The following is a 12,964-nucleotide window of genomic DNA, read 5'->3' on the forward strand; positions in this document are numbered from 1 at the left end:
TGCACATCTCTCCAGCCCTGTCACTAGCTCTGATGCAGTGACATTTGAGTCACACTATTTGTTACATTTGAACTTGAAGAAAAAGAGTTCCTTCTTTTCTTTATCACTTAAAAATCTAAGCTTCATTTTTACCACATTTTTTTGTAAGATTGATTCTCATTCTGTATCAGAAATGACAGTTCCTCAAGTCCCAGGATTTAAATGTGGCCTTTTGCCTTCCCACAAGGCAGGTATTATTAACATATTGTTATTAACATAAAGGGTATGTTGGAATAGAACATTTTCCCCCATGAAAAACTCAATGTATTGGTCAGTGGGAAATAACTTTAATCAAAAAGTATTACATTTTCTTCCCACGCATCCCATTATTAGAAAGCAACACTGTGATCCATTTCACTGCAAGTCGATATTATGAAATAGTTATAAAAAATATCAAAAATAACCCAAACACAAAGACCAGGCTTATATAAACTGGGTGGGGTGGAAAGCTTTTGGTTTTCAGAAGTCTCTCCTCAGGTGCTTGTAACACAGAAGAGTCAAAATAAACAGGTAACCAAGATTCTCTGATAAGTAACTCCAAGGAAGAGAAGAAGAGGATGAGGTGAGGGTAAAAATGGTGGTGTTGGAGAGAGTGGACATTAGCAGTGTTGCTCTGATACCTAATTCATTCTGAGAAAAATACCTACTCTGTGAAGAAAAATCTAAGCAAATCTTAAACTCTAGGACATTCCTCAAACTGGAAGAAAACATCCAGACAGTGGTGGGTCAGTCCGAGCCTCTTATCACGCAAGCCAGGCTTGCTCTGCCATCAGAAGCTGCCAGGGCAGCCCTTGCCTTCCTCTCACAAGCACCATTCTTAGCTTGCACCAGACAGTGACAGGGGGCCAGACTTTGCCGAGAGGCAAAGTGGAATTGTCCCTCAACTTTCCTTGGAGAGCATTAGTAACACCTTAGTCTAAGTGGAATTGTCCCTCAACTTTCCTTGAAGAGCATTAGTAACACCTTTAGTCTCTTGACACGCCTTCCACACAGTAGGCACAGATGAAGCCATCTCTGTCCCAGAATTGGTAGTCTGTCAGCCAATGCTGTTGGTTAGTCCGTCCACTTTTCTCTCAAGTGGTGGCTGTACTCACATCATCTGCCCTGGGTCACTGAGTTAAGTCGGCTAGGGTCACTTAACACCCCTGTTTCCACAAGGGAACTGGAGAGTAAAGCCCAAGAGGCCAGGTCTGAGTGAGACACCAAGGTTGGACACGTTGCTCCAGGGCCGGACCCTTGGAGGTCAGGGAGCATACAGCCTTGCTGAGGAGAAAGGAGAGCTAAGAAGTAGCTGTGGAAACAAAGGAAGCCAGGAGGTCAGTGTAGTCCTGGTTAAAGTCATAGCAAGAGCCCTCCATTTCCAGTTTCCCAGGTAGTCTCAGGAATAGAGGGGTCCCAGAAGTGATCCAGACAGCCAGGAAGGCAAGGCAGGTGGCAGTCCATGAGTAGCTTTGCAGGCTGACATGGGAGGTGTTTCTGAAGAGGCTGTGGGGTACCTGCTGCTGTGAAGACACCGGCGTCCTGTCAGAGCCAGATCCTCTTTGTGCCTCAATTGACCACTTTTCTGCTTGGAACCACCGTGTTCATCAGGAGGCTCTGAAAAGCCCCCTTCCACTCCCTTTCCTTTCTCGGGGGTTTCTGGCCTGATGTTCAAAGCATTCATGCTTGGAGTCATCTTGGTGTTCTTTCTCTTCCTTGACTATCCAGGTGCATCTGGAAATTGTATGCTCAGACAGAACCTTTTCTCTTCAGGGTTACCTCAGTCATCACTGTTGCAATGCACAAATTCATCTCTGCTTTCTCTAACTGATCTGACACTGTGATGACATCACTACTTACTTTTTTAAAAAATGTGTGTGTGTGTGTGTGTGTGTGTTTTAGTTACTGCTGTTTTAGTTCTACTGCTGTGAAGAAACACCATGACCAACACAACTTATAGAAAGAAGAATTTAGTTGGGGCCTCGCTTACAGTTTCAGAGGGTCTTTGATCACCATGGCAAGAAGTGTGGTAGGAGAGAGAGAGAGAGAGAGAGAGAGAGAGAGAGAGAGAGAGAGAGAGAGAGAGAGAGAGAGAGAGAGAGAGAGAAAAGAGAGAGACTGGGAATGAGAGAGCTTTTATGCTTCAAAGCCACCAATAGTGACACACCTGCTCCAAAAAGGCCACACCTCCAAATCCTTTCCAAACAGTTCCACCAACTGTGGACCAAGCCTTTAAACATACGAGCCTTTGGAAACCATTCTCATTCAAACCATCACAGAAGCCCGAGAGCCAAAACAAATCTTTTCCCCTTTAAGCTGTTCCTGCAGATATTTTGTTACTGACCATAGAGGGAGGGTGTCCCTACTCTTTCTCAGACTTTTGTGAGTTACAACATTTATTTCAATTCATTTTATGACTCCATGCAGTTCCTCCCACAGCTGCTTTATGCCCGTCTACAGTTCCAGTCTGCCGGGCTTGCATTGTTCAGATCCAGACCACTGGGATTTTCTTTTTTATCTTCTCTTAAGCTCAGAATTACCTCGAGAGATGGCAAGACAATGTATATCAATTCAGGCTTTTAAAGGATGCGCTTTCTTGTTCATTTCTGTTGTACCGAAGTCGAGTATCATCCCTTTCTGTTATTAGCTTGTCTTTCTTACCAGCAAATTCTTGCCCTGCTCCATTAATAATCCTATAAGATCTGTAGGACCCGGCTGGCTTGCTTTCAAGCCTATCCTTGGGTGTTGATACTATTAGTATTGGTGTTTCTCATCCTTAACAGAAAGAACATAGTGGGAGGTGTCACTATACCTGGTCTCAAATTATCCTAAGAGCTACTGTGAGAAAGACAGCGCCATGCTGGCTTGAAAACAGACATACAGACCGCTAAAGCACATTCAAGGGCTCAGAAAGAAACCCACGCGGCTCACTAGAAGAAGGACAGCCTGTTCAACAAATGGTGCTGGCAGAGTTGGATCTCCACCTTTAGAAGAACCTCTCACCATGCGCAAGAGTCAATTCAAGGTGGATCAAATGTGAATTAAAGACAGAAGCACTGAGATTGTTACAGGAAAACACAGAGAGAACACTTCAGGGTACAAGTATAGGCAAATGATTTCCAAATAAGATTCCAATAGCACAGGAAATAGCCCCAAGAACTAATAAATGGGACTGCATAAAATTAATATGTTTCTACCCAGCAGAGCAAACAGCCTCACAGAATGGGAGAAAATCTTTGCCAACTAAACTTCAGACAAGGGGTCAATATCTGGAATAGATCTTTATCTGTTTAACTACAAAAGTTGAACACTAAAACATTACAATTGTCAATCAACAATTGAGCTAATGAAATGAACAAAAATAATTGGCAACTAGGTATTTCTCAGTGTTCCGTGTCCTCAGCCACCAGGAATTGCGAATTAAAGCTACGTTGAGGTGTCATCAGAACGGCTCTATCAAGAAAAGAGGTGGGTGGCACACACCTTTAATCTCATCGCTTCTGAAGCAGGGGCAGACAGATCACTGTGAATTCAAAGCTATCCTGGTCTACATAGTGAGTTCTAGGGCAGCCTGGTCTACATAGTGAGATTGTTTCAAAAACAGAGGGAAGAGAGAGAAAGAGGCAGACAGACAGACAGACAGACAGAAAAAGAGAGAGACAGGGGGAAAGACAGAGAGAGAGAGAGAGACAGAGAGAGAGAGAGACAGAGGAGACAGAGGAGAGAAAAGAGACAACAGCAAATGCTGGAGAAGACATGCAAGGAAATAAAATCTTTTAAGTCCTGGTTGGACTGTTTTGGTTTTGTTTTGTTTTTTCTAACTCGGCATAAGCTAGTTACCTAGGAAGAGGAACCCAAATTAGAAAAAATGTCTCCATAATATTTTCCTATGGGCTAGACTGCTAGGCATTTTCTTGATTAATGATTGATGTGGGAGGGCCTAGCTCACTATGGACAATGCCAACCCTGGGCAGGCTGTCCTGGATTGTATGAGAAACCAGGCTGAACAAGCCACGAGGAGCAAGCCAGTAAACAGCGCTCCTCCACAGCGTCTTGCTTCCAGGTTTCTGCCTTGAGTTCCTGCCCTGACTTCTGATGGAGTGTGACCTGAGAGTTGTCAGATCAAATCAACCCGACCCTCCCCAAACTGCTTCTGGGCATGGTGTTTTATCACAGCAATGGAAACCCTAATTAAGGCACCTTATTAGGGTATCAACTCATGGACATGCCTAAAAACAATAGAACTTCCATGTTGGGGTTCAGGACTCAGCTCACAAACCACACAAACAGCAGCTCAGACAGGGAGAGTTCGCTGAGCAGATGTCCCAGGACAGGTCCACTGGGGCCACAGTCCAGATCTGAGAGCTGAACCGTGACCACAAGGAAAGATCCTTCAGGGTTTTAAAGCCCCAACGCCATAGACACCTGATTCAAATTATTTCACTGATCAGGACTCAGGGACAGAGGATTTCCAAAACCAGAACATGTCTTTGTTGAAACTTATCCCACTCCCGTTGGTTGGGCTATTCAGCTGTGACAGGGGACGTCCCTTGTCTGATATTCATGTCCTAACTTGTCTACCAGGTTGGGACTTGTCTACCATTCATGCCAACTTGCCAACCAGGACACCAGTTACCTACATACATGTCTCTTTCTGCCAAGTAGGGTGTCAGTTCCCAGGGAGGGATTGGGAGCTTAAACTTTATCTGACCACTACTCAAAAGGGAAGTCTTATTCCAGATAGTTTCTTATATTGAGGCAGGGGTCTCTCTATTGTTGGAGTGCATCCCAGGGGCATTTGTAAGGGCAGATACTATAAAAGCTTATACACGGGTGCAGGAAATGCTGCTGGGTGGTTGTTTCGGGCCCAAGATTATTGTGGGTAACAGTTCTACTGATTTCTATCATGATTGGTTTCCAAGGGCACAGAACATAACAGAATATGTAATCAATTTTGGAAAGTTAGAAAGTTTCCTAGTAACAGTAGAAACATCTAAGAAAGTTTCCTTGATGGCAGGCTAGTCAGGTAACTGTTACCTGGGATTTAACATTTTACCTAGGCCTTACCATTCCGTGTAGGCCTAGGTTCTAACGTTCCGTATGACTCAGCTCTCTCGCTCATGGACGTTTAACTTGGAGGACTCTTTATCCTTAAGCTACCACAGAGTTACCTGGCCCTCCATATTAATTGCTATCTTAGTTACAACAGCAAGAAAATGGAACCCACCCAGAGGTTCACCAGCTGATGCCTAATGAAAACCTGTGTGCATACGCAGTGGAACTATACTTATTAATAAAGAGAAAAATCATGAAATTTGCAGAAAACTGGGTGGATTGGGAAAACATTGTGTTCAGTGAGGTGACCTAGACTCAGAAAAGCCAAAATCACATGTTCTCTTTCACATGAGGATGCTCGGTCATAAAGTCCTATACATGTGCATATAATAAATAGATATGAATATAGATCCTGAACTAGGAGGGAGACCAGAAGGGAGTAAGAGGGTGGGAGGTGGGCGGGCCACAGAACACGTGACACAGGAGTAGAAAGACAGCTGTGGGCTGGTTAGAAGAGCACAGCGGGGGTGGGGGCTGGGGGAGAAAAGCAGGGGAGGGGAGGGCAAACAAAAACAAATCTCCTTAGAAGATTCCAAAATGAAGCTGGGTGGTAGTGGCACAGGCCTTTAATCCCAGCACTTGGGAGGTAGAGGCAGGTGGATTTCTGAGTTCGAGGCCAGCCTGGTCTACAGAGTGAGTTCTAGGACAACCAGGGCTACAGAGGGAAACCCTGTCTTGAAAAACCAGAAAAAAAAAAGATTCCATAATGAGGTCTAATATCATGTATGATAATTAAAAAGAACTTTAATTCCAAATCATTAAAGCAGCGCTTTCTCTCCTGTAGTTTTAGTGTCTCTGGGTTGTTGGTTTGCTCATGAGATTTGCCACCTGTCTGTGAACACAGTGTCAGCTTGCAGTGAGGAGAGTGACACAGCAGTAAGTTTAGCTAAAGGATTTCTGAAGCACTGATGTTGATTGGCTCAGTTCGTAGGATTATTACAAGTCAGAGATAACCCTCTTTGAGTACTGAGACTCCTGAAGAGAGAAGCCTGCCCAAGCTCCCACACTGTCCAGGACAAAGCCAGGTTCTGAACCCTGCCATCCGACTCTCTTCTTATAATGCTACCAGACACCCAAAGCTTTTGAATGCAACCAGTGCTCCTAACTCACAGTAGCTAAAAAAAAAACCCTCAGAATCTTCGAGTATTTTTTCTTTTTTTTATTTAAAAATTTAAAAAATTGTAATCTTTATTTTACATGTGTGTATGTTTTGCCTGTTGTGTCTATGTACCATGTGCATGCAGTGCCTGTGGTGGCCAGAAGAGGGCGTCGGATCTCTTGGAATGGGAGTTCCTGATGGCTGTGAGCTGCTCTATGGATGCTGGGAATTGAACCTGGGTTCTCTGGAAGAGCAGCAAATGTTCTTAAATTCTGGGTCATCTCTCTAGCTCCAAATATTTTTTCCTTACTTATTACATCAGATACAATTTTAGCAAAATAGTAGAATATTAAATCAACACACAAAACCAAATAGTGTGTATGCCGATGGCAGACATGCAGAGAAAGAAATCGGGGAAATCCATTAATATCTTCAAATGAAAAAGGGGGTGGGGGCTGGAGAGATGAGTGTTAAGAGCACTAGCTAATCTTGTGGAAGACCAAGTTTCCATGCCAAACACACACAAGGTGTTACCAGCTATAGTTCGTCCCAGGGGATTTGGCGTCCTCTTCTGGCCTCTATGTAAACTGCATATACACGATGCAAAGACATAATAAGCAGGCACTTGCCTACCCCACAATAATACAACAGCCTATTTAGATAACCCCAGGAACAGCTATGGGATCACACGATATTAAAAAGCATCAATAGGAGCTGGAGAGGTAACAGCATTTTTTGTCTTTTTTTCCCCCCCAGAGCTGAGGACCCAACCCAGGGCTTTGAACTTGCTAGGCAAGCACTCTACCACTGAGCTAAATCCCCAACCCCAGGTAGCAGCATTTAAGAGTGTGAATTCTTCTCCAGAAGACCTGAGTTCAGTTTCCACCACCCACACAAGGCTCCTAGTGATCCACCCCCCACCCCTCCACCCCCACTCCCCCATCCCCCACCCCCACCCCGTTCTGGGCTCTACAGGCACCAGAACTCAGATTCACACACATGATTTAAAAACAAAAAGATGCGTGAGATCAGCCAGGCATGGAGGCACACACCTTTAAGGCAGGGGCAGGTAGATATCTATGAATTCAAAGACAGCTTGGTCTACACAGTGAGTTCTAGGTCATTCAGAGCTATGTAGAGAGACCCTGTTGCAAAGCAAAATACCATGAAAAAGTGTGAAAAATGGGTTTCCAACAAAGGATTCTTAACTGTGCCTGTAGACCCTTTAGAAGTGTGGGGAAGTTGAGAAAGTTCTTGAGATCTTCAGTCAGAACAATGTGTGTGTGTGTGTGTGTGTGTGTGTGTAGATCAGAGAACAACATGCACAACTTGGTCCTCTCCTTTCACCATGCAGTGCCAGGGTTCACGCTTAGATCTTCAGGCTTGGCATGCAGGGCCCTTGGCCTGCTGAGGGTCACACCAACCCAGAGTGCAATTCTTACAAGGTACGTTCTCCGCCATCTCCTTCCAGGGATTTTAACATGGGACTGACGATTCCCAGCTTTTCCTTTTCCCAAGATGATTTACAAAGGTCCCTCTTGTTTGAGTTTTGAGACGGTGTCTCACTGTGTAGCCCTAGCTGACCTGGAATTTACTGTGTATCCCAGACTGGTGATGGTTCTCCTGCCTCTGCCTTCCAAGGGGTGAAATTACAGGCATGAGACACCGTGATCCTAGCTCCACACTGTTCTTAACAATGTGATCACAGACCCCGCACAGTACTGAACACGGAGCTCTGGGGAACTCAGGCAGAACTTTGATTAATTTGTCTTCTATAAATCTTTTGGGGGTGCCTGGCTACCTTCTCACATTTTGAATTTGTTTTTACTCAAAGAGGATAAATATTAGATTATCTATATAGTTTTACATCTTATTACCCAATTTTGATAAGAATAAAACAAGGCAAAATCAATAAAAAGTATTTAATTTTTTGCTATATTCAAAAGTTACCTACAATAAGCTGCACACTGTACAAAATATTAGATTTCAACAACCTCATTCTTCCAAACACAGTACTATCCAGCTCAAACACAATCCTTTCTCCTTGCCTTAAAATTTTTGACAAAAACAAAAAAACAAAACACAAAACAAACAAACAAAAAACCAATAATGTTGAGACCAGGTAGGAGGATTCCAAACTGCAGGCTTGAGCAGCTGAAACCACTAAAGAAATAAATTACTCGGAGAGAGCTCCTAGCTATCCACGGCCAGCTTCATCTCGCAGATCCAGCGGAAGGTCCTCTGACAGGAGTCATCATTCCAGGCACCAGCTGAGGTGAACCGGGCACAGTCCTCACCCCCTCCCAGGCCGTGTCCATACCAGTTATCCGGCTGCTCTGGGGCCCAGTTCCTGTGAATAAAAACAGATGTTGGCTTCTAGAAGTCAGACTCTAAGCCACATCCCCAGATTCTACCACCTACGCCCGGGCCAGAGCCTTGGAAGAAGAGGGAGTCCCAGACAGGGCCCACACACTCACTTAAAGCCTTTTTCAAAGTCGCTCCCATCCACCCATCGCCAGGGCCCGTTTTGGTCCGTTAGGCCGATCCAACTGACCATACCGGCTAAGCGATTCTGTAGAAAATTCTAAAGAAAGAAAAAGGCATGATAACCTCTCCCTTAGACCAGAGAGCCTCCCCCAAAAGAACCTACTGGGGCATCACCTGCTCCTCCTGGGAGTTGACCACCACCAGGTGAGAATTCTCCAGCTGACAGTATTTGTCAGCTTCAGGCCAGGACTTCTCAGACTGAGAGAACCAGTAGCAGCTGCCTTCGTGCTTCGTCCAGTGAAGGGGGCAGCAGGCCATTTCCGAGCCTGAGGAGAGCAAAACAAGGATGGAGAGCAGAGGCGATGCCTAGTGTGTCCTCGCCTCCCAGTAACAAGGGCAAACCACGCCCATCGCCCCCTCTCACCACTGCTCTTGAGGCTGCCCAGCTGGCACGCCAGGGCCTTCAAGTCCTTCTTCAGCTGTTGCACACGATCGGTTATATCAGACAGATCTGGGACACACAGATGAGAGTGACAACAGCACTCTAGCTGTGGCACCTGCTTGGGAGCTCCTGGTGCTCAGATGTTCTGTACAAGCCCCAGTCAGGGAACATCTCCACACACTGCGCATGCCCAGTCAGGGAACGGCTCCACACACTGCGCATGCTCACACCTCCTGCCAGGGCTCAGGGGAACCTCAGCCTCACCTGTTTTGAGAGCCTCCTCCCTCTTCTCCACTGCACTCTCCAGAGAAGTCACCTTCTGGCTCAAGCCTCGGCCTGGAAGGGGACAGTTCAGCACCAGGGACCCGCTTTCACCCACACCCTTCAGCACACTCCAGAGACCAGGGTCTCTCACCTGCCTGCAGTTCTTGCCTGTGATCCTCCACCTCCACTTTCAGAGAACTGATCCCTTCTTGCAAGCTGTCACCTGCAGAACAAGGGACCAGAGCTCAGGACTGTCCTCCCTACCCAGCCCACTCCAGCCCAGAACCCCGAGAGCCCAGCTCACCCCTGGAGTCCAGGGCCTGGACATCAGCCTTTATCTTGGAGGTGGTGTTGTCTAAAGTGGCTCTCAGGGTGCCTAGGTCCCTCCTTAACTGGGCATCTGGCGAGGACGACAGGATGATCAGAACCAAGATTTCTCAGGTCTACGCTGTGCCCGCGCTAGGCAGGGCTCTTTGCACACAGAGTGGCTCTCTACCTCACAGAGACCCACTGCTGTTACCCACCATGGCGCATGCCTAAACCCACGCTGAGGGGGTGAGGGGGTGCGACTGTAGAACCCAAGCACAGTAACAGGTGACACGGCCAGCAGCTGTCGGACCACGGGTCCTCCAAGTCCCCACCACTGCTCTCATCTATTATCAAGTCACCATCCAGTCCCGCCTTCTCCTTCAGCTTGTCCTCGGGGTGGCCCTCGCTGCTGTCCATCCAGGCCCTCTGCACCAATCAGTGCCCTGGTCCTCTCCTCCACCCCGCCCACACTCGCTGTGATTCCTCTCTTCCCTGCAACCCACTTTGGGATCCAATCACGGAGACAACCACCAGCAGCAGGAGGCTGAGGCCCAGGGAGAAGAGGAGGAGGTGGGTCCACGAGAGGATATTCCACAGCGAGCACTGGGGAGGAGCTGCTGAGAGAGAAGGGGGTGCCATGACTCAGGATCCAGACTGTAAGAGACAGAAGGGGAAGAACAGGGCTGCGGGAGAGGGGCAGTAAGGGCTTGGCACTGTGAGTGTATGGGCATAGCTAGAAAATTATGGAGCTCCAGGTACCCGGGCATTTGACACCGCTAACACATTGGAAATCTGCAGTGTGTTGGGCCTCTCACAGATCTGAGGATGGGCTTAACACCGAATCAGAAACAAGCACATGGTAAGGTCTTGTCATCGGAGCTGGTGGGGGAGATACTGGGAGGACCCAGACAGGGGCCTGCGGACCCTAAGAGGTTCACACATGTCTGCAGGATCAAATAAATGGCCTCCCCTCCAACCACAGCTCCTTGCATTGCACAGTTCTCGTCCCCTTACAGAGCACAGGAAGATAAGTTCCTGAGGGCTTCCTTAGCCCTGTCTTCCTGAGGACCTTGTATCCTCTTCACAGAGGGCCCTCGGTCCTGAGTCCAGCCTCCACTAGAGTCAAGCACACAGCTCTGCCCAGGGTGGACATGCACACAGACTGTGGACGAGTGAAGAGGCCGGAAGGGGAGGGTCTGCTCTGCTCTCACCTTCACCAGGCTCTTGGTTTTTCTCTTCACTCCTTAAGTTCTGGAAGTTTTCGTATATCATTGGCATGCTTGGACAAACTTGAGGCCTCCCAGGGCTGTCTGAACTGAACTCGAGACACCAGGATCCAGGCCGATACAGAGCTCGGGCCGCGGGGAAGGCTGGAAGTAGTGTGAGCGGAGATTAAGCTGGTATAAAGTGAGGTCAGATATGTCATGTGAGGGCAAGGAGAAGGCCTGGGGAGGGCGGGGGAGGTGGCTCAGTGCTCAAGGGCATTTGTTGCTCTTGCAGAGGACCCAGGTTCGGTTTCCAGTGTCTACCTGGTGGCTCACAACCATCCATAACTCTATTTCCAGGAGATCCAATACCCTCTTCTTATTTTTTTAAAAGATTTATTTATTTATTTTATGTATATGAGTACACCATTGCTCTCTTCAGACACACCAGAAGAGGGCATCAGACCCCATTACAGATGGTTGGGAGCCACCATGTGGTTGCTGGGAATTGAACTCAGGACCTCTGGAAGAGCAGTTGGTGCTCTTAACCACTGAGCCATTTCTCCAGCCCCAATACCCTCTTCTTACCTCTGTGGACAACAAGCACACACAAGCACACATGTCCACACAGGCAAAACTCTCACACACCTTAAATAAATAAATAAATAAATAAACAAACAAACAATAAAATTGAAAAATGGAAGAGGTGTAGATTTAGCTCAGTGGTAGAGCACTTGCCCAGCAAGGACAAGAACCTGGGTTCAGTCCTCAGTTCCGGGGGAGGAAGGAAGGAAGGAAGAAAGGAAGGAAGGAAGGAAGGAAGGGAAAGAGGGAGGGAGGGAGGGAAGGAAGAAAGAGGAAAAGAAAAAATGAAAGCAAATTGAAAATGCAGTTGAATTAGAAATGGGGCCAGGGTTGGGCGTAGTACAGTTTAGTTGAGTTTATAATTTGGAGGTAACAGCAAAAGATGAACTTATTGCTATTGCTGGGTCTGCCATGGGCCAGGTCTGGAGACAGTGCCCTTTCCTAGCATCTACACTCGGGGAGGGGTGGGGAGCCAGGGGAGGCACTGGGCCCGAGCTTGCAGTGAATCTGGAAGCAGAGTAGGGTTCAATCTCATTTTCGATCAGGACTCATTCGAACACCCAAACTGGATTTGGGGCTGAAACTGAGATTAGCGTGGGAGCTGGGCTGGGTGGATGATTGGTTGCAAGGAAGCCCCAGCTGGGGTTGCACCTGGGACTTTGTCTCCCTTGGGATCGAGGCATCCATAATCCAATCTAGAATTCAGCCCAGGGAAATTAAATCCCACACTTTACTCTTGTATCTCTTTCTACTTAAGGTCATCAAAGCCCAAAGTCCTCCTCTCCATGAAGCTACTTACACATGCCCTGCCCCACTGGTCTCCCTGGCAACCCCAGCCCAGTTACCTGTGTGAAGTTCCGGCTTCCCTGTACAGCAATGACCAGAGGCAGGAACTCAGGGTGAAGAACTATATCCCAGAGGGTTGGCGTGGGAGGGACCAAGCAGGCGCCACTAGGTACACATGACCAGTGGTCTGTATTTTGGGACATCCTATTTCAACTCTTAACAGTAAATAATACCGAGTGGATGGTAATTGGTTCACGTGAAGAGGTTGTGGGGGTGGAGCTGGTTTGGGACTAACTTTGTCCTTGAGGGTGTGCCCTCCCTCTGCCATTCCTCTTTCTGGGAGCTCTCATGACTTCCTCATTTTTAGTGTTGGGGTGAGGGGTTTGACCAGAAAGAACAGTTTATTGTTTTGTCTTACGCAATCCATCTTCATTGGTTTCCTGCCTATGTATTTCCAAGAACCATCCATATCTCACCATTAACCCTCAATCACATCCCCATCACGAGTCCACAGCATCTGACTACTACTAACCATTAGCTAGCGAGGCCTCCTTCGCTCTATTTCAGATGAAAACCATGAGTTAGCAAGCCAAGAGCCTGTGCCGTAGCTCAAGTCCTGACCTATGGTTCAATGTTTCTGGGTTCTAGAGGGCT

At 47.2% G+C, this 12,964-nt stretch overlaps 1 protein-coding gene across 3 annotated transcripts; it reads right to left on the reverse strand.

Moving 5' to 3' along the window:
- Positions 1-8,140: 8,140 nt before the first annotated feature.
- LOC127694298 (C-type lectin domain family 10 member A) lies at positions 8,141-12,515 on the reverse strand. 3 transcript variants are annotated; one of them, XM_052195829.1, is made up of 10 exons: positions 12,370-12,515; positions 10,946-11,104; positions 10,238-10,351; positions 9,730-9,825; positions 9,577-9,648; positions 9,426-9,497; positions 9,144-9,230; positions 8,894-9,045; positions 8,710-8,816; positions 8,141-8,582 (listed from the first exon to the last, which is right to left on the reverse strand). In XM_052195829.1, the coding sequence occupies exons 2-10, from the start codon at positions 11,010-11,012 to the stop codon at positions 8,426-8,428; spliced, it is 924 nt and encodes a 307-aa protein (XP_052051789.1). In that variant the 5' UTR covers positions 11,013-11,104; positions 12,370-12,515; the 3' UTR covers positions 8,141-8,425. The 3 variants fall into 3 exon arrangements, with proteins under 3 accessions (XP_052051789.1, XP_052051790.1, XP_052051791.1); XM_052195830.1 differs by having other exon boundaries at positions 10,946-11,131; XM_052195831.1 differs by having other exon boundaries at positions 10,238-10,348; positions 12,370-12,514.
- Positions 12,516-12,964: the final 449 nt, after the last annotated feature.

Source organism: Apodemus sylvaticus, chromosome 10 (assembly GCF_947179515.1).
Source record: "Apodemus sylvaticus chromosome 10, mApoSyl1.1, whole genome shotgun sequence".
NCBI lineage: Eukaryota > Metazoa > Chordata > Mammalia > Rodentia > Muridae > Apodemus > Apodemus sylvaticus.

What these genes read in the sequence shown, in the direction of transcription:
- LOC127694298 (XM_052195829.1), bottom strand. Translation starts at nt 11,012, where the DNA reads ATGCCAATGATATACGAAAACTTCCAGAACTTAAGGAGTGAAGAGAAA. An exon ending in CTCCGTGATTGGATCCCAAA is followed by an intron (nt 9,826 to 10,237) that starts GTGGGTTGCAGG and finishes CGTCCTCGCCAG; the next exon opens with ATGCCCAGTTAAGGAGGGAC. An exon ending in GGAGGAGGCTCTCAAAACAG is followed by an intron (nt 9,231 to 9,425) that starts GTGAGGCTGAGG and finishes TGTGTGTCCCAG; the next exon opens with ATCTGTCTGATATAACCGAT.